The sequence below is a fragment of the Lygodium microphyllum genome, chromosome 9 (assembly GCF_053477565.2).
Source record: "Lygodium microphyllum isolate KBCC chromosome 9, Lygodium_microphyllum_v1.1.10, whole genome shotgun sequence".
Taxonomy (NCBI): Eukaryota; Viridiplantae; Streptophyta; class Polypodiopsida; order Schizaeales; family Lygodiaceae; genus Lygodium; species Lygodium microphyllum.
This window is the reverse complement of record NC_141143.1, coordinates 92,052,664-92,079,333: the sequence shown is the minus strand read 5'-3', so window position 1 is coordinate 92,079,333 and position 26,670 is coordinate 92,052,664. Positions and strand designations below refer to the sequence as shown.

Sequence of the window (26,670 nt, the reverse complement as noted above, 5' to 3'; positions counted from 1 at the left end):
AAGATGATTGGTGGATGAAGTCTTCGTTTTTTGTTTATGTTCTTGTCACCGTGTGCAACTCAAATTTTTTTTTTTGAAGGGGAACTCTCCGACACCTTCCACCATTTCTCACATAATTTTTTTTTTGCTGGCTAGGAGATCTTGTGTGATGGTTTTTTGGACCAAAAGTTAAAGTGCCGTCTTGTGAGGAAGACAACGTCACGAGACTGCGCAAAGGGTTTACCGTTTTTGCCATTCGGCCCCTATAGGCGACAATCTCCGTGCGAGATAGACTATACTGACGAAGCTGAGGTGGTGCATGGTACCCTCGATCATCCTTACGTTAAAACAAGGACAACGAGGGTAACAAAACTAGCATTTCGGATGGTATTGAGAAATGAATTCGGGAGCCGTCTCCTCCAACCACCACCTGCCATCGCTGTATGGAGGATGCCACAATAGCAGCAGCGGGAGGAACAGCAGCAGCAGAAGCACAAGCACAGGCTCACGCACAACAGGCTGCACGCAAGCAGCAAAGCCTGCGGGTAACGCTCTCGGAGGTGCCTTCTCTGAACGGGAGCAATGCTCACCAGACCGCGGCGGCCGTTTTCGACGGAGCGGCGGCAGCATCAGCAGAAGCAGCGGCCCTAGCACGCAGCAAGCAAAGCTTTCGAGGGACGCTTTCGCAGGCGCCTAGTCTGAAGGTGCATGATGCCGAGGCAGCGGCCGCGCCTGCTGCTGGCAGAGGAGAAGCGGCTGGGGCCGCAGACCTGCGCACCGAAGAAGAGAACCAAGTGCTGTCCCCCTCATTGCGCTCGCTCATCTGCAGGTCTTTCCAAGTCTTTTTGGAGCGCTATTCTATGTTGTGCCCTCCGGTTGCGCCTGCTTCATCAGTCGCTGGTCCAGATGTGAGCCATTCTTTTTCCACATGGAAAGTCGAGCGTTCATCATCTCATATTTCTCTTGACACCGTGTTTGCTTGGCAGGACGTCAATATGCCTGCGAAAGAGATTCTAGATGACAGCAAACCGCCTCATCTGAACCTCCTCCATCATACCTCTAAGAAAATGAAACATGCTGCCGATGCTTCATGGCTTTACAGCACACTCCAGTCAACTTTGTCAGAGGTGGGAATCATAGCTCGCAAAAGTGCAAGGTCTCTGTTTCAAAATTGTGCTTTAGTTTATAAAATGTTTGAAAGTAGGTATGGCGCAAGCTACACGAACATCAATAAATGGTTTTTTATACGTATTCCTGTTATTTTTCTCCTTGAAAAGCACACTATCATGATATTTAACAAGTGCCATCATGTAGGTTGAGCCTTGGACTCACATTCACCAAATATACTGTTATATATAAAGACAGGAAATATCCAAAACGATGGAGTCACTGCTTTATCACAGCCTGAAATCAGCAGTATCAAGGGTGCAATGGATAATTTAAATGATTTTGACCATACTTATGCAGCACGATTTTCATGGTTCTCTCTAACCTCATTTATCACTGTGGATTATTGCTGCTCGAATTTTCTGCATGTTTGGTATCATGCGCACTCCTATATTGACCCCTGAAAGAGTGGGTTTGCCAATTGGTAGACCATCATCTGCTCACAGCTGTGCATGATGTTAATACAGTCTAGAAAATGGTTTAGAAAGATGCTGTGGGTGGCTTAGATTACCCTGGCACTTCCACTCTTTCGGAATGATTGATGACTATGGATTGACAAGAGTCATTAGAGTAAAGCAGTTGATAGTGGGTGGGATGGAGATGAGGGGATTCAACAGCTTACGGTATCTCACCATATTCTGAAATGAGTGGTTTCATAACAATACCTAAAGTACTAATTTTAGGCTTGCCTCTAGAAGTTTCATTGATAATCTTTGTAGTGATAGCTTTTTTCTCTTAATTGATTCCCCATTGTTGAAACCCAAGCTGGTGATGTTTCACCGTACTTATCAACAAATATTATTTTGATATTAGAGATTAATCTCTATAGAGTTATATTTGTACTTAAAATTCTTCAAATCCTTGGAGTTTATCCATCTAAAACTAGTAATTGGGAGACAATTAAATTGTATTTCTCCTATGTGAAAATGTGATTCAATTAAATTAAAATAGATAATGGGTTCTTAATTGTTAATGGGTCAAAAGATGAGTCAGGGGGAGAGCTTATGGTTCGTCGCAAACCATTGAACCTATGAACGACTTGTTTGAAGGAGAAGCATAGTCTACTGTTTGTTCCATAATTAGATGATCAATGCTTGCCCCTTCGTCGACTATTGTTTCCCCTCTATGGGCATATTCTCATCACCATTGTTGCTTGATCCTTGTCCTCGTATCCAACTGGAGCAAATTGTAATAATGTGTCAAAAATGGAGGTGAGAGAAATTGTTGTATGATAGATTGCACAAGCACAAAGAAGAAGAAAGAACACGATTGCAAAGAGTAGAACTCGGGAAGGATATGCTTGGGAAATGGAATCCATATACCAAGGCACAAAAATGGTATAAAGATTGGGCATCACTGATTCACCACTTGTGGGCATGGTCTCCCTCTCTCCGCCAAGACAACTATCTATAAGTGTTGCAAAGAAATGCTCAACTATAGAATATAAACACAATTGTACGACAAAGACACAAACTGATAAAGAAACATAGTTAGGGTTAGGGTTAACATAGAGACAATGAACACACGAGATGAAAGAAATTTGAGTAATGAATGAACACAATGCTTAATGCAGCAAACACACTATGGTAGGTGAAATATTGACCCTTGAACTCCTAATCCCCTAGGAGCAAGGGAAAGAATATGAATAGAAGAGTGTCATACTCCAACGGATCCTCAAATTGCAGTAGGTAGCCTCCTAGGAAGTGCGATAGCAACAAATGCAACTTTGATGAAAGGTTAGATTAGTATCAAACAGGCAATAGTGCAGAAAGCAGAAAATGCAGCAAGGTTTGATGTTGTGGCAGCTAGGCGATGAAGAAAAACCATAAAACACAGTAAATTGATGACATGGCAAGATAGGGTGGCTCTAGGAACAACAAAAGACAACAGTTTGTGTTGAGCTAAAAAATCATTAGCCTTAATTAAACAACCCCAAAACTCACGTTAATTAATGAATTTATCCTTTTATTTGAAAGAAGCGTCCTAGAGAGTTTGTGTTCCACATGTAAACCCTAATTTGGGAGGCCCTAAACTTTATACAAATAGACACGTTGCCATCCCACTCAGTCAATCTCGTTTTTGCGGTTTGGAGTTGCTAAAGCTTTGCTTTCCACACCTTGTTCGCGGAGTATATCTTAGGAGGAACTGTTGCTCATTATATCCTATCATTTGGCGCTTCTCTATCATCACTCCTTCGCAATCATTTGCCCCAAATCTGCTATTGCTTGGTATCAACCTGTCCCAAACTTTGTGTTTGCTCCTGGCGACGACTCTTCTATGTGTAAGAGCTGCCCTAGAGGTGATGCCATCAGCTGGCGACCTACTAGAAGCTTGTGTTTGCTGTTTTGGGCTCCCATCCTGCAAATACCAGCAGTTTCCACCATCTAGACTATATCAAAATCCGAGTTTTGCTGTTGGAACCCCTTGCCTAGCTGCCATATCATCATCTACTATTGTGTTTGCGATTTTCTCTCTCCTCTAATTGTTTGTCTCACATTGATCCAACCACACTTGGGCTATTTTTGTTGTTGCTAGATGTTTAGGGAGGCTGCCTTGGTGGCTGCGATTTAGGATCCGTTAGAGAACGACACACTCTCCAACTCACACTCTCTGCCCTAGTCCTCGAGACATGGGAGTTCGGGGGTCAGTATTCCTTCACTGCATAGTGTGTTTGCTGTATGAGCATTGTATTCTATTCACATTCATTTTGTTTCTTATTCACCGTGTTCTTTGAGTTACCTTAACCTTAAATGTGTTCTTTTATTAGTTTGTGTTATTGTCGTATGATTGTGTTTGAGTTTTTGTATTAGGGTGTTTCTCCGTAGTTTGATGACATGGCAAGATTGGGCGGCTCCATGAACAACACAGACAATAGTTGGTCGTATGATTGCAATGCAAACAGTTGTTCTTGTAGCATTAAGCGGTAGCTAGTCAAGGTACAGACAATAGTCACCAGGCTGGAGAGCAAGTAGGAGAGGTTGAGAACAATCATGAAGAGCAGTAGAAGGTTGGATGGCAAGCGCCTAATGAAGGAAAATAGTGGGTAGCAGCTCAAATTGAGATATTCTCCTCAAACAGGGTGTGGACAGCAGATGACATTCGCAAGCTACAAAAATGAGATTAAAACTAAGTAGTGGGTGGCCTATCTATTTACAGATGGATGGGTCCTCCCAAATTAGGGTTTGACTTAAGGGACACAAACTCTCTCTAGGAATACATTTCTTTTAATGAAAGTTTGGTAAATTAATTAATTAAGCTAGTTTTGGATTGTTTAATGTGGCTAATCAGCATATGATGCATTTTTAGCTTAACACCCCCTTTTAGGCCCAAAACAGGAATTGGAAAGGGACTCTACTAGCCCAAGCCCAATTTTTCTTTTTTGTAAATCTAAGGCATCCCACGTGAAGTAGCTAGGGCATCATGCACAGGGTGCACATCGGTTACTCAATGTCCTACCAAGACTATAGAGATGATGGTTATTTTGTTACCAAGGGAGCCCACAAGTGATCACCCAAGAGAGGCCAAGGAATCAGACAAAGGGTGCTTGCCAATGGCCCACCATACTTGCGAAGGTGAATGGAACCACAACAGACTTTGCTTTTTTCCCCTCCCTCCCCCCCTCTCTCTCTTTTTCTAAAGGGATTATTTTAACCTTTGATTTGATTTAGTGTTAAGTGTAGATTTTCAATCACTATTCGTGCTATTGAGTAATTTGCGCACCTAGGGGAGAACAAAGGGGATGGTCAAACCCAACACATCATAAAAACAAACAAGTGATCCCAATGACCATTGGGGTGTTGATGACAAAGGAAAAGTAAGGGGGGTATGTGAAGAAGCAAAAAAGATAGATGGAAGCAAGGGATACTAACCTATGAGATTGCCATGTGAGCTGTCCCGAATATGGTGGATTCAAACTTGATCACTCTTTGACTGAAAGGGGATAAATGTGCACATATTATGTTTACAAGGAGAGAATGCTAATGCATGGGGTTATGCAAGAGGCAATGCAGATCATCATGCTCATGCAAAATGCTATGCAAGGGTGACACTTGAACAATGTCATTTTAGGGGAATTGTTCACTTGCCCAAGCACCCTTCTACAATCATAGTCATCCTCAAACTTTGGAGGGAGCTTGTAGAACACAGTCCCTACAAGATGAGTCTTTGGAAGGGCGGATTGCATGTGTTTGGACTGCATCTCAGAGCTCTTCTCTAAATAAAATTGCCACACCTCCTGATCCCCTTGTCCCTCTAGGCCTCTTAGGATGAGGGTGATATGTACTTTCTGTCAGAGTGCAGCGGTGCGGAAGCGTAGTACTGAGAGAGAGAGAATGCAAAGAGAGAGAAGAGAGAGAAAGAGACAGTGAAAGATGAAGATCTGCTGTATAAAGTGTGCTGTATACAAAGATATGCAGATATATACACGGGTGCAGTGCGCTGGACTGCGTGTCTCCACCTCGACGATGCAACCTGCTGTTCACCTCGAAGTCCGCTGCAGTCTGCACGATCTCCTGTCTGAAATCTGCGAACAGAGACAGAATCTGCGCGAGCCTCCAGTCTGAAATCTGCGAGCAGAAGAGTGTAGGCAGAAGACTGAAAACTCGGCTATAAATAGCCAGAATCAGGGCCCATAAAATATGCAGGTCGGCTGCAATAAATGCAGCCGACTGTACTGCAGCAGGCCGCGTGGCAGTCCGACTGTACAGTCCGACTGGACTGTGGACTGTGCAGTCCGACCAGGCAATGATCTCTAACACCCCCTCTCAGAGCCTGGGCGGGGCAGAAGCCTGAGGGATCTAGAATGTCTCCGAAGTAGAGCCTGGGGTAGCGCCTTCGTAAACAAATCTGCAAGATTGTCCTCTGTCTTGCAGTACTCCACGGTGATGGTCTCATCCAGAAGCTTCTCTCTGATGAAGTGGTACTGGATCTCTATATGCTTCGTCCGGGCATGAAAAACAGGATTCCGTGCCAAGGCAATGCAACTCTCATTGTCGCATTGTAGCAAAGTAGGACGAGTCTGGGGGAAGCCAAGCTCCTCCAACAATCTCCGAAGCCACACAGCCTCATATGTGGTGGAAGACGCGGCCCGATACTTCGCCTCAGTAGACGAAAGGGCTACCGTGGGCTGCTTCTTGCTACTCCATGAGATAACACCTGCACCCAAGGTAAAACAGTAACCTGTAGTAGACCACATGTGGTCCACATCACCGGCCCAATCCGAGTCACTCCAACCTGCAAGAACAAGATCTGAACCACCTATTCCTGCTGGATAATGAATCCCTAAAGCAGATGTCCCCCTCAAATACCGAAGTATCCTCTGAGCAGCATGCCAATGCACTGTCTAAGGTTCACTCATAAACCCTGCCAAGAGCCCAACAGCAAAACAAAGATCAACACGAGTGTTGAGGAGCCAAATCAATGATTCAATCAACTGACGATAGCGGGAAGCATCCGCCATGGGAGAAGCTGAATGGAAAGTGGCCTTCCAGTTCGGATCCATAGGAGTAGAAAGGGTCCGACAATCCTCCATCGCAAAAGAAACCAAGAGCTCCTGTACATATCTATGCTGAGAGATGAAGATTCCCCTCTAAGACTGATAAATCTCATGGCCCAAAAAGAAATGGAGTAGACCCAAGTCCGTCATCTCGAACGTCCGATGTAAAGCTGCCTTCGTCTCTTGGACCTTCTGTGCATGATCACCTGTGACAATCAAATCATCAACATACAACACAAAAAGCATACAACCAGCCTCGGAAGTGTGTACATAAAGCTGCGGATCGGCCTTAGAACGCCGATATCCCAACTGTGACTGAAGGAACGAATCAATCTTCTCATTCCATGCACGCGGAGCCTGCTTGAGGCCATACAAGGCCTTCTTCAACCTGTAGACTTTTCCATTTGAAGATCCAAAGCCAGGAGGTTGCTCGACATAGATCTCCTCCTTCAAATCACCATTGAGGAAGGCCGACTTCACATCCAACTGGTAGATAGGCCATCTCCTATGGCCAGCCAAGGCAAGAACAGCTCGAATAGTCACCATACAAGCAGTGGGGGCAAAAGTATCATGACAATCAATCCCTGGGCGCTATGCAAAACCTTTAGCAACAAGGCGAGCCTTGTACTTGTCCAAAGAACCATCGCTAAGGTACTTGGTCTTGAAGACCCATTTGACGCCAATCACCTTCTTATTCGGGGGGCGTGGCACGAGTGACCAAGTGCCATTCCTCTCAATAGCCTCCAACTTGGCTCCCATAGCTTTCTTCCATGGCGCGGTCTGTAAAGCCTCCTTCACGGAGGTGGGCTCTAGATCATGCATAACACGGGTCATTAAACAATAGTTAGAGCAAACAAGCTCTGTAGAATGTGCCTGGTGCCTCCGTGACCGCCACGGACCATCCTGTAGTCTCCACTCCTCAGGGACCCCCTCGATCCCTGAATCACGGAGTGTGTCACGGGCCCAACGAGGAGGCCGGACCTCCCCTCGTCTCTCTCCATCAGTTGAAGACTCTGGGATATCCACCGGTGGTAACTCCTCGGGGGTGACCGGTGGAACAATAGACTCTGTGTCAGAAACAGAATTAGAATCAAAAGGCGCGGGCTCCAAAGGAACTGTAGCGGGAGCCCAACTCTCCCCTGGATCTCCAAGAACGGGATGCTCCTCACCTGCCGCTGGTATGGCCGGAACCTCCACAAACCGAACATCTTGACTGGTGTACACATCCCGCTTGACGGGATCATACAAACGATAGCCTTGGGACTGGGAGCTGTAGCCAACAAATACCTGTCTTCGGGAAGTTGCTTCAAATTTATCACGATGAGCCTTGGGAATGTGAACATAGGCATCACACCCACAAACCCTAAAATAAGAAACATCGGGCTTAGTCCCAAAGTAAGCCTCAAAAGGTGTCATCCCATCAACGGCCGAAGTGGGGGATCGGTTAAGAATGTGGACTGCATTAGCCACAGCCTCGGCCCACAGAAACTGAGGTGTCTATCCGTGCTCCATCATGGTGTGCGCCATCTCGATCACGCTTCGGTTCTTCCGTTCAAGAATGCCATTTTCTTGAGGAGTATTGGTATTAGCAAACTCCTGGTGAATACCTTTATCTGCACAAAAACGAGCAAACTCATTAGAAACAAATTCACCACCCTTGTTGGATCGCAAGGTCTTCAATCTCCGGCCTGATCGGTTCTCCTCAAAGAGAACCCAATCCTTGAAGTGGGAGAAAGCTTCTGACTTCAAGGCCAAAAAATAGGCCCATGTCATCCTGCTGTAGTCATCTATGATCAACATGAAGTACGAGCTCTGTCGCAAGGACTCGTTCCTCATAGAGCCACAAAGATCTGTAGATACAAGCTCCATCAGTGAAGTAGACCTCCGCGAAGCTTTGTGGAGAATGGCATCCCTATGCTGCTTCCCACGAATGCAGGAGACGCATGCTTGTTGGCTCACCACTATATCCGGCAACCCTCGAACAAGCTGTCCACGTGACGTCCTCCGAAGATGATCATAGTTGAGGTGACCAAACCGAGCATACCATAACTCTGACTGTGTCTGAGAGGTAAGAAGAAGAGTAGAGAGAGCGGTAGAAGACCAGTTTGTAGATGCCGTTCTCCTCATATCCTGATGAGAGAACCTTCCTTGACCCAGGATCAAGGACGCGCACCGAATCACTGTCAAACTCCACTATAAGGCCAAGGGAACAAATCTTATGAACTGACAGTACATGATACCCTAAACCTGGTACATGCAAGACCTCTGAGGTATGGGTACCACCACGTCCATCTGGAATAAGCTGAATCTCACCCCGTTCGGCAATAGACACTAAAGAGCTATCTCCAATGAGAATCTGCCCACGCGAAGGTCGCAACTGGGCAACACCATCTGATGAAGGAGTCATGTGCCGAGAGGCACCACTGTCAACAATCCACTCTCGAGCCTGGGGAGCTGTCATTGCAGCATCAGAAGCATTCGGTGTAGAGTCCTCAATGACAGCAAGATGAAGAAATGCAGCTGATGAGGATGCAGCCACCGCTCCAGAATCCTTTGTGTCCTTCTTGTTGGTGTCCTTGTCTTTGTCAGGGCAATCATTCTTCCAATGGCCAGTCTTTCCACAAATATGGCATGTGGATTCTTTGTCCTTGTCCTTGTCTTTCTTTGACTTGTTATCCCCCTTCTTCTTTTGGTCCTTCCCCTTCTTCTGAGAGGCTTGACCTGTCAGTGCCTCCGACTTGGAAGCATTTTGTCCCTTTAGTTGTTCCTCTTGGTCCAAGACCATAGGAACGGACTCCCGCCCCGAATCAATAAGGGCGGAGTAGAAAGCACTGAATCGTGGCGGCAACTGGGACAAGAGTGTGATCGCCATGTCTTTGGAGGAAATCGGCTTCCCCGCATTCTGAACCTGCATCTGAAGCTGTCTAAGCTTGTTGATGTGCTCCCGCAATGAAGAAGACTTCTTCACGGACAAGGTCCGCATCTGAACCTCCAAAGAAACCCGCTTCATAAGGGTCATCCGGTTATACATCTGATCAAGCTCCAGCCATATCTCCCGAGCCACCGTTAAGTGCTCGATGTGAGCTATCACGGCTGTAGTACAAGACAGAAAAAGAAAGGAACGAATCCTTGCATTCAGTTTGTCCCAGTGAGATTGTGCCTTGGCCAACTCCGCACGAGCATCGGAAGAGAGTTTGGACTCATCTCTCACCAAGGGCCGGTCGATCTCCTCCTGTACAAGCTCCGCCAAATCATAGGACTCTAGGATGGCCAACATCATTACGCGCCAGATGCGGTAGTTGTCAACAGTTGACCCACTCTGAGGAGCTCCTGTGGAGTGACGAAAGCGAAAGGTGCTTTCACGAGGTGAAGAAGGCTCTCAGCACCCTTCCCATAATTTTATAGCCTTGTTGGGATCAAGAGTTTTTTGTCAACCCGTGTTTTGGGGAAGATACTCTAGGGGCAGCACTAATACAAAAGGATGCTAAATAAAACTAGCCTTATGAGGCCGGTTTACTTTTCTAGCAGAGTAATAAGAGCATCAGAACGAGGGTACAAGATGGTGGAGGTGATGGTTTTGTCTCTAATGTTTGCTGTAAGAAAGCTTCGGCCTTATCTTCTCCCTAGGCCGTTCACAGTGATTGTGACAAAAGAGCATTTTCCCTATGCCTTACAACACATGGATGTTTCACCCAGAATTGCTAAGTAGGTGATATAACTCCAAGAGTTTGACTACACCTTCAAGGCGGAGGACTCTACTCGGGCCTGCCTAGCTGATTTGTTGACCCATAGATGCCATCAAAACAAGGAAAAAGAGAAGGGAAAGGTAAAAGAGGAGACACCTCCTCTTGAGGACCCGCCACAGGTGGAGAATGCCCATGCCCTCTACTTTGATGGGGCCTACAAGCGTATTAAAGACAGAGCGGCAGCAAGAATAGTGGTGTTCAGTCCCGAAGGTGACAAACTTTATGGAGAAGGTATCAGCTTGGAGGATGTCCATTCTAACAATGAGGCAGAATATCAAGCCTTGCTTTTAGGTTTGAGGTGGTCTCTCTCACCACTCAGGGTTAGCTTGTGTTGTTTTGTGATGTGTTGGGTGTACCATCCCTACTCTTGTCTTCTGGGTCACTATTTCCCAATCGGTCACATCCCATAAAATTTACCACATTCACTTAAAAAAAAAAAACAACACACAAAAGTTTCATGTAGTTCCATCTGTCTTTGTAGGGCTTGGTAGGCCACTGGGCAGCCGACGTGCACCCTTTGTCCGATGCCCTGTCCTCTCTGAGGTGACTACTTGGATTCCCTTCGTAAGATAACCATCGCCTCTGTAGTCTTGTAGGCCATTGGGCAGCCGACGTGCACCCTTTGTCCAATGCCTTGGCTGCCTTGGGGTGGGACGCCTTGGGGTACATCAACATCACAATGGTTGGCGTAAGCTTTCGGTTCAGTTTTGGGCCTGAGAGGGGGTGTTGAGCTAAAATATGCATTACTTGTTGATTAGTCTCTTAAACAGCCCCAAAACACACTAAAAATGCTCTTTTAGAGTAAAACCCTAAAACGGGGAGCGGTTTGAGAGAGTTCAGTGGAAACTCTAAAAACGGGGAGCGGTTCGAGAAAGTTTAGTGGAAACCCTAATTTTTGGGATGCCCTTCCACATCTATAAATAGACAGGCTGCCCCCATTCAGCAATCATCCTTGTTTTGCTGGTTACACCAGCCCACACACCCTCTGTTGCTGTTGGCGCCCAGTTTCCAGCCTGCAGCCCGCCTCCATCTGCTGTCCAGCCATCATCGACTGCAGCCACATCAGCTTCAGCCTGTCCATTGCTGTAGGCGACACCTCTTAGCTGCCGGCGACTGCTCCAAACTGTCCCAGACTGCTGTTCATCATCTCCAGGGTCAGCCAGCCTGCGTTTTCAGCATTGCATGCCCTGACACTCTCAGACACTGTTTCAGCCTGCTGTTTACAGCATATTGTGCACAGTTTCCAGCCCCCGATCGGTGGTACACTGCTGCGTTTACCAGTTTTTTCTAGCCTCCAGACTGTTGCGTTTTGGTGACCAGCCTGCTGCCATTCACTATTCAGCACTTCTACACTCTGATTGGTGGTCATAGACTTGGGATCCGTCTTCAGTGGATGTTACACTCCGACATTGCTCTGCCCTTGAGAACACTGTACACTCTTACATTCATTTACAGCATTCATTCACTTCAGAGTTGTGTTCTCTCTCTCCCTTCTTCTGTTTGTGTTTGAGTTTTGAGTTTTGCATTTAGGGTTTGAGTTTTGAGTTTTGCATTTAGGGTTTGAGTTTTGCCATCTGTGTCTGTGTCTTTGTGTTTCTGTCGTGGTCGTACACTCTGTGTGTGCTCAGTGCAAACCCTAGCAGTCTTCTTAACAGGGCGACCATCATCCGGCATTGGTCTGAGGGAGGGCTTGGGATCATCTACCCAGAGTGCCAGAGCCTGGCCCTTTTGGGCAAGCTAGTAGTTTGTGGGCTCACTCAAGGAGGACAGACCTGGAGGGTCCTTTTGCAGGAGGGTCTCCACCAGGAGTGCAGACCGAGGCTTGGTGGTGGTTGGAGGCCATCCTTGAGATAGATCTTCACGATTACCCGGATCATGCCACCTAGATCTTTCTTTCTCTGTAGCCTACTTCGTGTGTGGCAGGGCCTCTGCAAGTCCCTAATTCAAAGGCCCCCAGGATGCCAGGAGAAGATAGACCGCCAGTTGGTGGTCCCGAATCCCTAGGTCAGAGATTAGGATAGGATACAGATTGGCGAGCGCCCCCACATCCAGTGGGGTGGATGGGAGGTTGGCCCTGCTCGTACTATCAGGACGTGGCAGGAGGTGTACAGGATGTTGAATCAGGAGAGGTGATGCAGCTGGCATTATGTTGTCAGTGAGGAGTTGGGGTGAGGAGAAGGGAGATTAACTCAGCGATCCCTCAGGAGTGGCTTGACCCCCTAATCCGAAAGCTGGTGGAGCCCAGTGAGGTGTATACTACTAGATTCTCACCAGCAGGTATCCCCTTACAGGTGATAGGTTGAGTGGGCGGTGCCCCCTACGGAATTTCCTTCATCGTGCAGGATGGGAGGCGTTTGGTCCTTGACAGATGGCAGTAGGATAAGGAGATTGTTGTCCTTCCTTGGAGAAGGATTTGTGGGGTTGGTCTCTAGGGGAAGACTTGACGTTTGGACCCTTGATATGGGAGAGCAGGCCACTTGATGAGCTCGAGTGGGACCTTGGAGAGTGGCTATGGCTGGCCATTGCAGTTGCCAAGAAGTCATTGAGGTTCTTGGAGTACACAGTTAGGATTGGTAGACATGTAACTAATGCAGGAGGACATGGATTGTGCGCCTTCGCGTAGCAGATATTGGGCGGAGCACAACATCATGGATGCCTTTCGGCGGACTTTTTGGTGCCGCTTGTGGGATAGCTGGAGGCTGAGAAGGATGTCATATTTCCTTTGGCTTTTGGCACATGGAGGTTTGGTGATTGAGAGTTAGCTGGCCCAGATGCAACAGGATGGAGGGTGTAAGCACTGCCCATAGCAATACTTGGAAACCCAAAAGCACCGCCTTTGGTCTTGCGAGGCAGCACAACTCGTGTGGAGAGGAGCCGCTGTATCCTCCGCCGCGTGGCACCCAATCTCGGATGTATCTTGTGGGGGGCTTTCTGCTGGCAGGCAGTCAGCTAGGGCTTTCACCTTTTGTATGAGGCCGGGATGTAGGACACGATTTTCATCATTGAGGTTGGGTCTTGCGCAGTGGTTAGCTTGGAGGCTTTACCTAGCCGCCAAGTACTGGAGCCCACAGTAGACCGCTTAGAGGTATGGGAGATCATAGGAAGTCTTACAAGATGGCACATCTGGAAGACACGCTATCAAGAGGTTTTTGGCAGGGAATGCCTTTGAGTACAAGCGACTTTGGCAGGGCTGTGGACCTCCATCATCCACTCCCTCCGTGGCCGATGGGGCCAGGTGCAGGGTGAGTCTCGAGCTCGTCAGGAGCTCCGTCTTCACTTTCTGCGCACTTGGGGTGGCCAGGACTTGTTTTTCATGATGCAGGCAGGCAGGCCCAGATGGCGATACACCCCCCCCTCCATGGATTCTTGCCCCCATCCCCCCCAGATCACCTTGAGAGGCTTGTATACATGATGGATTTGTGATTTGCATAAGCTGCAGCTAGTTTGTTGAGCATGAGCACTCCGTTGTAATCAGCTTTCTGAGTAATATATTTAGCCACATTTTACTTGCAAAAAAAAGATTATTTGTTTTATAGTTTGGCATCCTCCTGATCTTTGACAGGAGGCTAATTCGTTATAGATAGAAGTGTTGGGCCACTTCTAGGCTACTCGATTGGCTAGATAAATATTTACAATGAGATAAATTCAATAGGATGGCTCACTTGGGGCGGCAAATGGTGACAAATGTTGTCATTCCTGGGCAGCCGCATCTTTATTACATCTGTCGCATATGCTAGTGCTTTTTGGTGCCGCAAGGCTATAGCCGCATTTGGTCGACCTTGGAGGAGCAACTTTAGAGCACTTGTGCTCATAATAGTTTGGCAAGTCTCTCATACCACGATCATGCCTAGTCGTGATGAAGTGCATGATGGAAGGTATTGTTGCTTCTTTAGAAAGCATCCAACAACAAATCAAGAGCTTCAAGAAAGTAATGCAAAGCTACAAGCAGAGCAACCACAAGCTTTGGGCTTAGCTGTGCATGACCTACAACAACTTCAAGAAATTCAAGAGACAAGCCTACATCAAACCATAGGTCTATCAGCTCTACTACTAGCAACCTTCATGATCAACATAGGAAAGAACCAAGGTTAGTCTTCCAAAGAAATTTGATGGCACAAGGTCAAAATTCAAAGGTTTACTCCAGCAGATATGATTGTTTATACATATGCAACCAAATCATTACCCAAATGATGCATCATGCTTATGTGAGAGTGTGCAACGGAAGAAGGAACTCGAACATGGAGAAAGAAGACAATAGGAAGATGAAGGAAGAAAGAAATCTGCACTGACTGAAATAAATGTTGCATACAAATAAATGGACTAATCAGTCCTTGCATGTAGCCTGAGTCGTCAGTGAGGGCACTAGATCTAGCCTGAAATGATGATGGCAGCAGCAGCAGCACTGGAGATAGAGGAGTGTGTCCACAGTAGAGGAGCAGTCTACAAAGGAAGTGGCCTGCCCCAGCCAGCCAGCCTGCTATAACTAGCAGAAAAAGACCAAAACTGGCCGATCTGATACTGGCTGATTGATCAACTGCATTTAATGTAGTCAGCTGCATAAAAAAATTGCAGAAAAAATACAGCTGGGGTGGCAATAAAATCAGGGAGTCAGGATAATGTCTGACAGAGTGGCCTAGGTTGGGGAATGCTGAAAAATGCTCACAAAACTTGGGAAATGCACACCAAAATTCTAGAGCTCCCATGCCTCTGTGAGAATCTGGCAGGAATTCACAATCAAGACTGACAACACTAAAAGTGATAGGCTAATGCCCCCTCTCGGATCTTGGGAGTATCTAGAGATCCAACAATCTCATGTGATGAAGCATAGAAGCCTTGGGGAAAGGCTTTGTGAAGAGATCCAATAGGATAGTAGGCCACCGCTAACTCGAAATCTGCGATTTGCTCTCAAACATAGTAGTACTGAACTTCGATGTGTTTCGTGGGAGCATGAAATATCGGGTTCTCTGGTTGTCCATGCATAGCTTTGTAGGTCCTGTTTGTGGAAGTTCCCTATTACTCTCATTGTTAGAATTGGAAAGTGTGAAAGGGTTTATTCATCCAGCATCCCGTCATACATCAAGCGTCAAGTGTCAGGAGTTAGGCGTTGGCGTCGGCGTCCCGTCACGCATTAGGCATCACTCGCATCAGGCGGCGTCATTTGCGTTAGCATTCCATCACGTGTCAGGTGTCAAGCGTTAGGAGTCAGGCGTTAGCATCCCATCACGCATCAGGCGTCAGACGTCAGGTGTCATCATCCCATCAGGCGTCAAGCGTCAGACCTGTGGATTAGGGTTTCGACTGTCAGGCGCGATCTCTGTTCCAGCTTCCTTACGAAGAAGCGCAGGCTTCAGTACTGACGTAGATATGACACAGCTCTTGTAAAGTCGTTTAGAATCAATAATGCTTAAATGCTTTTGTCCTCCTCCTAGATGCCACAGACCCCATGCTTCCTGTTTGCACGCCATAACTGCACCCCTTATATGTGCGCCTACAGTCTCCTGTTGTCTGTAGAGCGCCCACATCAGAGACAGAGTATGCACGTGAGAGTAGGATGTCAGTGACAAGATGCAGCCTGCAGGAACTACCCTCACGTTGTTGTGCCTGTGCCCCTACTTGTTGCACGTGTCCTGTTTGCTCTACGCCCCTCTTGTCTAGTTGCCCTGCTAGGGTGCACACTGCCCTGGGCCCAGCAAACGACTTCTTCTGTGCAGAATTGCAGGGGAGCTAGATCCGACAAGACCCATCATCAATTCATCGGCTATTTGCTGGCAGCAACCCCTCGCTTTGCAGCCATGGACACTTCCTCAGCCTCCTCATCCACCCTTGCAGCCTTTGTAAGATTCCTTGCACAAGCAACATCCATCTCCCCTTCTCCCGCACAATCCCAACAGGCAGACCAACGGCTATACCCTGTGCCAACAGACCACTTGCACCTGCACCACTTGCACCACCGACACATGGAGCTAGCGTATCGCCCGAGATCGCAGCCGGTCCTCCACCTTCCCTAGGGGGTTCCAATGCAGCCCCTTGCATGCACTCGACCGATGCCTTCCCACCAATCCGCTTTGCTTTGGACACAGAGCTGGCACTGAGGGAGAGAGTGACATCCCTAGAAGCATCATCCTTGGCCTGTAGAATGGTTGGAGATTGTCCACCTATCCACAGTCTTAAGGACTCCATCCAATCTGCTCTTATCAGCACCCCAGCCAGGATCACGCGAGTGGTGCCCCTTGGAAAGGGATGCTTCAGACTCCAGTTCAGCTCACCCGAGCAGATGGAGATAGCCCTTGCTACCAGCCTGCTTGATGTCAGGACCTCAGTAGCATACTTTGACAGATGAATCGAGGGCCAAGACTATTCATTGCTTGGAGATGGCACTGCCATCACCATCTCTTTTCCTGGCCTTGATGAGTATTTTACACCATACCTTTTTGAGATTGGCAGTGCATTCAGCCACGTCATACAAAGGGATAGGACTTTTGCTAACGCAGTCTCAGAAGGCCCACATAGATACCCATCAGTCCGAGTGATAATACCCACAGAGTCTTTGCAATGCCTTCCCTAGAATATTAGAATTCCCTCCATTCACGGGGGCTTTCTTATCCAGCCAGTCTCTTATATAGGCCTCCCTGGTCAGTGCTTTGCTTGCAGGATGATTGGACATCTTGCAGCTGAATGCCCTAGGACATGCCCCAGGACACGTCGACTCCAGACCTCCTTTAGGGATGAGGGAGGTGGTAGACCTGAGATGCATCAGAGGAGTGATGCAGAGTGCCAGAGACGGCGCAAGGCTAGACAGAGGAGGAGACAACGCTAGCAGAGAGAGTGCGCTGATGAGAGGCAGAGCCACGAGGGCCTAGAGCCGAGACGGTGGAGAGTGATCAGGGACCTCAGGCCGTCAGCCCATGCAGAGCCACTGCAGCCCCCCATTGCTCCCATAGACGCTCCTATGGATGCCCAAGAGCCAGAGGTCCCATAGCCACCGATAGGGGCAGCACTGCAGATGGATGTGATTCAGCCCATGGAGGCAGCGACACTAGTAGCTTCTCAGCCCATGGAGGCAGCGACACTAGTAGCTTCTCAGGCTTCAGATTCGCCACAGTCCCTCAGACCATTGCTCCATTAGGTTGAGCTTCCCGAGCTTAGCCCATCTCAGGTACCCGACACACAACAGGTAGAGGAGGCCGTGATAGCCCAGGACAGTGAGCAGGAGGTAGAGGACTCACATGCCTACTCTGAGGACTTCCCCCCATTACACCCCGTAGTAGAGATAGCGGAGAGGACACATGATCGGGTATATACTAGGAGGCAGGCATGGGCTGTATAGCCACGCCGGTCTGAGAGGTTGAGACACACTCCATGAGGATACTCTCTATGGAATGTATGAGGCTTCGGAGGTCGTCACGTTAGGCAGGGACAAAGCCTCATGCGACAAGATCTGCACAGAGCTCTAGCTAGAGGATCGATTGATTTTCTTATGTTACAGGAGCACCATCTTTCGGTAGACAGGATATCCCGATGTTGACAGAAGCTATTGCCAGGTCAGAGTCACACTTATTGGGCAGCAGCTGTAGGTGCTACCGAGATACAGGTTGGAGCATGTATATGTGTTGGGGAGCAGTGGACTCAGTCGGTACAGGGCTAGGGTATTCTGATTCCAGGGAGAGCCATGTGGGTCTCGGTGAGAGTGGAGGAGGCACTCATTGGTTTGTTGGCCATTTACGCCTTGAATGGCCAACGAGACATGAGACAATTTTGGACCACCCTCAATTAGTCTCTACCATAGGTTGATCACTGGATGGTAGGGGATGACTTTAACATGGTGGAGGCTCTTGAGGACAGGAGAGGCAGATGCACAGAAATCATTAGGGGAGGAGAGCAATATGCTTGGGAGGAGTTCTTATTCCAGATTAGAGGCCAGCACCCATGGTTCACAGCAGAGTTTGGTAGGACCACAGGCTCACTTCAGTTCTCTAGGGGAGACAGGGCGATAGGAGCCAGGACTTTCTCCAAGATTGATTGATTTTATGTGGATGACTGGGCCTGCGACAGAGGCGGCCTTACAGGCATCATACCTGGCACGACCCTCTCGAACCACTCACCGATTTAGATACTTCTTCTTGAGAGAGTAGGGGAACCCCATTCAAGTGTCAAGATTCCAGAGCACTTGTTTTATGAGGATGATCTTAGAGAAACAGTCACACAGTGCTGGAGATATAGACCCTTCTCAGCTGGACGGGCAGCTAGTGACTTGGATGAGAGCCTAGAGGAGATTAGTTCCCTCTTCAGAGAGGAGGCCACGAGGAGACAGAGCCTTCTAGAGAAGGAAAGAGCTGCTAGGGCATCATTGGTTGCCTTACAAAGGGAGGAGGAGAGACGGCTAGGATGCAGATGGATAGTTGAGAGGATGCATACCGCCAGGGCAGAGATTGATTCCATGAAGTAAGCTAGATCAGAGTACATATTTCATGCGAGAACCTCTTTTTGGACTCAGTCTGGGGACAGGGTTAATAGGAATTTTTTCCACACCACAGGGCCTAAACACTCTAGACAGGGTGTTTGGAGACTCAGGAGAGCTGATGGATCCATTGCACAGGGCCCTCTAGAGGCGAGACAGGTGGCCACACAATACTATACATCCCTACTAGGACCCCTTAGATATGAGAGAGATAAAAAAGCAGTTTGGCAGAGCATGCAGAGGGTGGTTATAGACAGGATGAGCAGAAATCTGATGGCCCATTTTACAGAGGAGGAGTTGGAGAAGGCACTTTGGACACTACCCTTAGGCAAGTGTCCAGGGGAAGATGGACTAGATAAATCCTTCTTTGTGAGCTACTGGGATCTTATCAAAAAGGTCTTTACTCAGCCTTTCAAGAGATTATGGCATCAGGGACTATGCCAGAGAGACTCTCTGAGGGGCTGATTCATTTTATCCCGAAAGGAAGTGGAGATAGATTGGAGATCACATAGTGGAGACCGATCACCTTGCTTGGAACTGCCTATAAGATCCTCGCAAAGGCGATTAGTCTTAGGCTGGCACCATTGATGTCAGATATTATACACCCCACTCAGACAGGATTTGTCCGAGAGCGCAGCATCTTGGACAACATCTTCACCTTCTGGGAGACCACAGCTTTGGCTAGATCCAGGAGGCAAGACCTTATTGTGCTCCTTCTCGATTTTGAGAAGGCATATGATCACGTGGATTGGGAGTTCTTGGAGGGCACAATGCTGAGGATGGGCTTTCCAGAGCAGTGGGTCAAGGGCGTAGCGGCTCTCTATTCTTCAGCACATAGCTAGGTCATGACTGGAGGGGCAAGAGGAGATAGATTTTGCATCCATAGATCAGTTAGACAGGGATGTCCACTTGCTCCGTTCTTGTTTCTATTTGTAGTAGAGGCCATGGGTTCCTTCTTGAGAGACAGATCTATAGATATCAGAGGCATCAGGCTACCCATCCTTGAATTTGAGGAGCTTCTTGATGTGGAGTTTGCTGATGATACAACAGTTTACTTGGATGGGAATGAGGGCAACTTTAGAGCCTTTGTAACAGCCATGGAGACATTTTGCAGAGCATCAGGAGCACTAATTAATTGGCACAAATCCTTTGGATTTTGGATATGCAACACTAGACAGCTAGAGTGGCGAGCACATGAGGATTTCACATGGGTTCCCCGCGGGACCGTTGTGAGATATCTCGGATGCCATGTGGGGGTTGACATCACCTCAGAGCAGCAGCTGGCACCCCTCCTTTTGAGCATCAGACAGAAGCTTTTGTATTGGAGCTCGGCGAGACTCTTGGTGGCAGGAAGAGTAGTGGTTGCCAACCAAGTTTTTCTTGCAACCATGTGGCACATCACTTCTTGTTGGGCATTCTCTAGGTCGTGTATTGGCCAGGTGAAATGCCTCATCAGAAACTTCACTTGGTCAGGAGGAGATGTGAGTCCAGCCAGAGCAAAGGTGGCTTGGGATGTCATCATACAGCCTAGATCCAGAGGAGGATTGGGGATCATAGACCCAGATAGTTAGAGGAAAGCCTTATTGATCAAGCTCATTGTTAGGGGTCTGCTTCCAAGAGAGGAGCTCTGGAAGGAACTTCTGATGGGGAGGCTAGAGGACTTGACACCTATACATGGAGGACCATGGCAGCCCAGCATTCACTGGATATTTCAGATCAGCACCAGAGATTTAGGGAGGAGCTTCGAGGTTAGATTTGCAGCTGCCATTATTAGAGCTTGGAGATCTGTATCTCCAGGGCTCCACCAGCTCCCCCCGACTACTATTGAAGAGAAGAGGAGACAACCTCTTCTCTTTAATTATTATTTGAGATTAGAGTCAGGCCACACCATTGGGCAGCGGACACACTTATCATGGGGGAGATTCTCTTTACAGGTCGCTATATCAATGGGGGATTGGTTTGCATTTCAGGAGTTACCACATGAGACCCAAAGGCAGAGATTACATGGTCTTAGGGGAGCCAGGGCTATGATTGAGGCCGTGATGGAAGGGGTTCCACCAGATTGGCAAATTGAAACAGCTTCCTCTCAGACTTGGATTGGTCTTTTCTCTAGAGGGGATATCCTTCTAGCAGTCATTGCATCTAGCAAAGACAGGACACTCACTTTCACAGTTGAGGAGGATGGCCGCCTCCAGTGAGAGGACCTTGACCTTATAGCACTCAGTGGCTGCTCCAGGTAGAGAATCAGAGTAGTGGCACACTTTTAAAGAAAATGGCACATAGACCCAGACCCAACCACTTGTCTTATAGATGGATGGAGATATTGGGCATACCAGAGGAGGCCTCTATAGAGACCTTAGTGGGATCCAGGAGAGTGGGTGTGGAGGGATCCCTTCCTTGATAGGCCATCCGACGTTCCCTTCTTTGGCTACACTACTAGATTGGGACGGAGGATACAAATGAGCAAGATTAGAGCACAGCCTGCAGCCATCCCTCATTGGCATAGGGAGGGAGTCTCAGATGAGTTCCTATACGACTTTTGGAGGCGGCTACATGACAACTTGAGGCCCAGGAAGATATCTCTCTTTCTATGGCTTCTAGCCCATAGGAGTTTAGCAGTTGGCACTTGGCTTGAATATGGCAGGGACCCAGTGGCTTGTGCGCAATGTGGTGAGCCAGAGGAGACATAGAGACATTGCCTCTGGGACTGTCCTAGAGCCCAAGAGATTTGGAGGAGAGTTCTTAGGATAGTATTCCATGGTACAACAGAGTCCATGGTGGCGATGTGGGGGGACTGCAGCTTGGGTCACAGACAGAGGTCCAGCTTGCGGCTATGAGGACACTTAGGGGAGCATTTCTTTTCTCATCATTGGACAACATCTGAGCAGGATCCCTACCCCAGATTACTCATAGACACAGTGGACTCAGGGAGATTGTCACAGATGGGAGCTGATTTCCAGCATTATAGCTTGATACATATGGATTGCGAGATGTAGCCAGGTCATTGATCTTCAGGATATATCCATTGGGGAGTCTTTATCGAGGATTTGGACAGAGATAGTCCATACTCTCCGTGGGAGATGGGAGAGGTTGCAGGGCAGCTTTGAGGGGATGAGGAAGAAAAGAGAGGCTTTCCTGAGGATTTGGGATTCAGACACCTTCTTTCACACTACCCCTCAGATGGTCTGGCACTAGAGCCCACCAGATTGGTTGTTTACACAACCATTGTATCTTTGATGTACTTAGTTACTCTTCATAGAGTTTCTTGTACTTTGTATTTACCTTAGGGGGACTTTCTCTGAGGTGTTATTAATAGAGTTCTCTTTTCTTGGAAAAAAACAAGGTCCTTTTGTGGAAACCCAATCTCTACCAAGAAATGATGGAGCCAAATTGCCTCCAGAGCTATAGAACAAAGGGCCCGGTATTAAGCCTCTGTAGATGAAAGAGCCAGGCTGCTTCTTATTGCTCCAAGAGGTGGCTCCTGAGCACAAGGGAGAAGGCACAACGTGTAGTGGACCACCGTGAGTCCACATTATCTGTCCAATCAAAGTCACTCCATCCTGAAAGAGTAGCTCCCTCTCCATACATGATCCCATAGAATCGAGTCCCTTGTAGGTAGCGTAGGTGGCTCTGCAGTGAGCCTATGTAGGAGCCTTCATGAAAGAAGGCAACAAAGCCACCACAAAAGAGATGCTCGGCCAAGTATGGATCAGCTAGATCAAAGAGCCAATGAGGTACTTGTAGTGGGTGGCATCAGTAAGGGGATCTCTTGTTGCCAAAAGCTTGGACTTTGGATCCAAGGGGTGTAAAATAGGTGGCACTCAGCCGTACTAAACTTCGAAAGAAGCTTGGAGATGTACTTGTGCTATGAGTTAAAAATGCCATGTGCCATTTGATAGATCTCCAATCCAAGGAAGAAGTGTAGGATCCCAAGATCCGTCGTGTCAAACTCTTGGCCCAATATGATCGACCTCCGATGTGTTGCTCCCTGTAACGATGAGGTCATCAACATACAACATGACCAAGATGCACCTATCCTCCACAACCTTGTAATAAAGGTTGGGGTTATGATCCAATCAATGGAAGCCATTGTCCAAGAAGAATTGATCAATCTGTTGATACTAAGCCTTGGGAGCTTGCTTCAGGCCCTAAAGAGCCTTCTACAACCTGTAAACATGGTCCTTGTTCCTGTGCATAAGAAAACTAGGAGTCTATGAGACATAAATTGCCTCCTTCAAGATGCCATTGAGAAAAGTCGACTTCATGTCTGTTTGATAAACGGGCCAACGATGATGGGCGGATAAAGATAGAATAGCTCGAATAGTGGATATCTGAGTTGTCGGTGCGAAAGTCTCAAAATAATCCAAACTTGCCCTTTGAGAAAATCCCTTGGCAACAAGCCGTGCCTTATGCTTGTCTAAGGTCCCATCTACAAGATACTTGGTCTTGAAAACCCACTTGACATCAATCACCTTGCGCTTCTTTGGATGAATAGCACTGTGTCAAACATCTTGTGCAAGAGCCTCTTCCATAGTCACAAGTGATAGCCATTTTTGGACTTAAGGATTGCGGGGATAGTAGCTTCTTTCCATCTCACGTTCCATTCCATGTGACTATATAGTCACAAGTGATGGCAATTCCTCTTCATCTCCCGTCCTGTTTTGCGTCACTTGTGACTATGGCCTCATCAATTGTAGTAGCCTCATGATCTTGAAGAATCTAAGACATAAGAGCATAGTTTACATAGAGTTAACTATCCCGCCTACCTTGTAACTTGGCCGACCTGCGTGGCTAAGAGGTACCTCAAGGAAGTGAGTAATCCTTGAATCTCCGTGTACCCTTTAGTACCTGTAAAGCACCTGTTTGTGTAAGGAACTCCCCCTCACTAAGGGAAGGAGGATTTTTCTCACTTGATAAAGATAGCTTCCCGTTTGATGGCTGAATCCCCCCTGAGGAAACCTAAGGAGACGGGGGAAGGGGTAGGAATACTCGATGACAAAGCAGTTGATAAAGGAGCTGTCAAGGGTGGAAGGGGAGAGGGTGTGGGAGGAGGAGGGGGGGAGGAGTCACAAAGAAAGAAGGGATGCCAAGGGGTAACCTGGAAGGAAGGGGAGGGGATGATGGTGGGGAAGGGGAGGGGGTTGTGTCGAAGACGAAGAATCACCTGTAGTTGAAGCACCATCAATCGAATCCTCGGAGGTTTCATCCTCATGGAAGATCACATCCTTGCTCACCTCAATCTCACGAGTCGACGTGTTATAGAGCCGATAGCCCTTCGTGGTTGTATGGTAACCAATGAAGATAAGCTTCTTTGACTTGGACTCAAGTTTGTTTCACCTTTTCTTCTTGTCCACATGGATGTATGGCTCGCATCCAAAGGTGTGAAAGCAAAAAATAGAAGGCTTCTTTCTAAAGAAAGCCTAGAAGGGAGTCATATCATGCAATGCTGAAGTAGATGACCTATAAACCATAGTAGCCACGGCCTCACCCCACAAAGAATGGGGAAGACCCCTATGCTCCAACATCGATTGGGCCACCTCAAGCATGGCTCAATTGACTCACTCCACCACACCATTTTTAGATGGTGTGTTCGAATGGGAATACTCCATCTGAATGCCTTGATCCCTTCAAAAATAAAAAAATAGGTTAGAACAAACTTGCCGCCATGATGAGCTTGAACTTCATGAACTTTGAAGGAGGTTTGCTTCTCTACAAACACCTTCCACTCGTAGAAACGGAAGTATGCCTTGCTCTTGTACTCCAAGAAATGCCCATACGAAGCATCAAGATTCAAATGCCCATACCGAGCATGCCAAAGTAGTCCAAGCTTGTGTGAAGATTGCACAACAAGGGCTGTGAGTGTGTAGAGTCCACCCTCATGCACCCAAATGGGGGTACTTCTTCCAATACCTCTCAAGATGAGTGTCCTTTCCACTACGTGGGCACTTGGGTTGCTTCTTCTTCTCATCCTTGGAATCATCCTTCTTGTCCTTCTATTTCTTAGCTTGAGGCTTCCCCTTCTTTTTCCCGCCCCGAGTACCTACAATTAAAGCCTTCATGGAGCCGGATCCACTAGTCCCTACCTCTTTGAGATGCTCATCATGCTTTAGGACAAGCGGTGATAGCTTCTTCCAAAGAAGAGTATCTCGAGTCATCCTTGAAGTCAGAAGGTTGGTATAGAAGACATCGTACTTAGAAGATGGTAGTTGAGTCAGTAGAATCTTAGCCATATCCTCCGAAGATATCATCCTCCTAAGGGATGCAAACTCATCCCGCATATCCTCCAATTTGTTGATATGATCCTTTATGGAAGCAGAGTCATCAACATTGAGCATTTGAAGCTCCTTTTCCAAGGAGATCCTATGGGAAAATGCCTTCTAATGATAAAGAGAGGCAAGCTTCTTCCACAACTCTACCGTAGTCTTCAATATGTGAACATGAACTAAGATAGAATCTTTTAAACTCGTAAAGAGGAAGGATTAGGCACTAGAGTTGAGCCAATCCCAAAGGGCTGCACGATCCATTGATGGCCCAAGGGCAAGGTCCTTCATGGGTTGGGGAACAAGGGGAGAAATAAGCTCCCAAAGGTCAAAGGTATTGAGAATGCACTCCACCTTACATGACCATAGAGAATAGTTGGAACCATCCAACTTGTTTTCTTTGGGCAGGGAAAGAAGCATGGGTACTTGTAGAGTGGGTGCCATGTAAAAGGCATCTTCAAGCCGATAGATTGCACCTTATGAGAAATATGAAGGGAGGGAGAAGGAGAGGGGCGCTTTGATCGTAGAGTCTGCACAGGGGACTTAGATCTCCAGTAATCTTGCCATTGTTCAAAAGAATGATGAGAGACCTCATCCTCCAAGTTAGTAAAGTTGAAAAACTGGTCTTGAGACATCCTTAAAAACTTGCAATCACACTGAAAACTGCGTTGGACAAGCAGAGAGCAGGAAAATAGGAGAAATTAGTTGTTGCCTGCTCCTAGATGGTGTCGCCTGTGCCCAGGAGTAGTCGCCTACAGTTAGAGATTGTTACCAGGGGGCGGAAGGCCAGAAAAAATTGTGTTTTCTCCAAGATGACTTCGCCTAACCTAGTAGGTAGTCGCCTGGGCAGCAAAGAAGACTAGAAGCAGGGGAGAGCAGTCACCTAATGCGAGGAAGGCTGCATTTGCAGCAAATGCAAATCTGGGAAAGTTTGCTGGTCAGTTCGGGGTGGCCATTGCAATGGAAAGCTCCTCTGTGATTTCTCATTTGGCTTTGATACCATGTGGGAGTGCACAACGGATTAAGGAACTCAAACATAGGGAAAGAAGATAGCAGGAAGATAAAGGAACAAAGAAATCTGCACCGACTGAAATAAATACTGAATGCAAACAGATGAACTGATCAGTCCTTGTATGTAGCCCGAGTTGTTTGTGAGGGCACTAGATCTGGCCTGAAATGATGATTGCAGCAGCAGCACTGGAGACGGAGTGTGCCCACAATTAGAGGAGCAGCCAGCAAAATTAGTGATCTGCCCCAGCCAGCCAGCCTGCTATAAATAGCAGAAAAAGGCCAAATTGGCCCGGTCAACCAGCTGTCAGCTGGCCAACAGCATTTAATGCAGTTGGCTGCATTAAAAAATGCAGAAAAAGTGGTGTGGCAATAAAATCAGGGAGTCAATCTGATGGAGTGGTCCAAGCTGGCGAATGCTGAAAAATGCTCACAGAACTCAGGAAATGCACACTAAAATGCCAGAGCTCCCATGTCTTCGTCAGACTCTGACAGGAGCTCACAATCGGGACATGATAGACCGACAACACTAAAAGTGAGAGGCTAACAGCTTCTCGG

General features: G+C 47.5%; 1 protein-coding gene across 2 annotated transcripts in view; it reads left to right on the top strand.

The window, feature by feature from the left end:
* The first annotated feature begins 251 nt into the window (after nucleotides 1-251).
* The window catches only part of LOC148031294 (dynein regulatory complex protein 9-like), a 52,482-nt gene continuing 26,063 nt past the window's right edge, over nucleotides 252-26,670 (top strand). The window contains exons 1-2 of one of the 2 annotated variants that reach the window (XM_087685720.1): nucleotides 252-887; nucleotides 966-1,106. In XM_087685720.1, the coding sequence (XP_087541846.1) occupies nucleotides 423-887; nucleotides 966-1,106 (606 nt within the window). In that variant the 5' untranslated portion in view covers nucleotides 252-422. The remainder of the gene's footprint in view (nucleotides 888-965; nucleotides 1,107-26,670) is intronic. The other variant, XM_087685719.1, reaches the window with a different exon arrangement.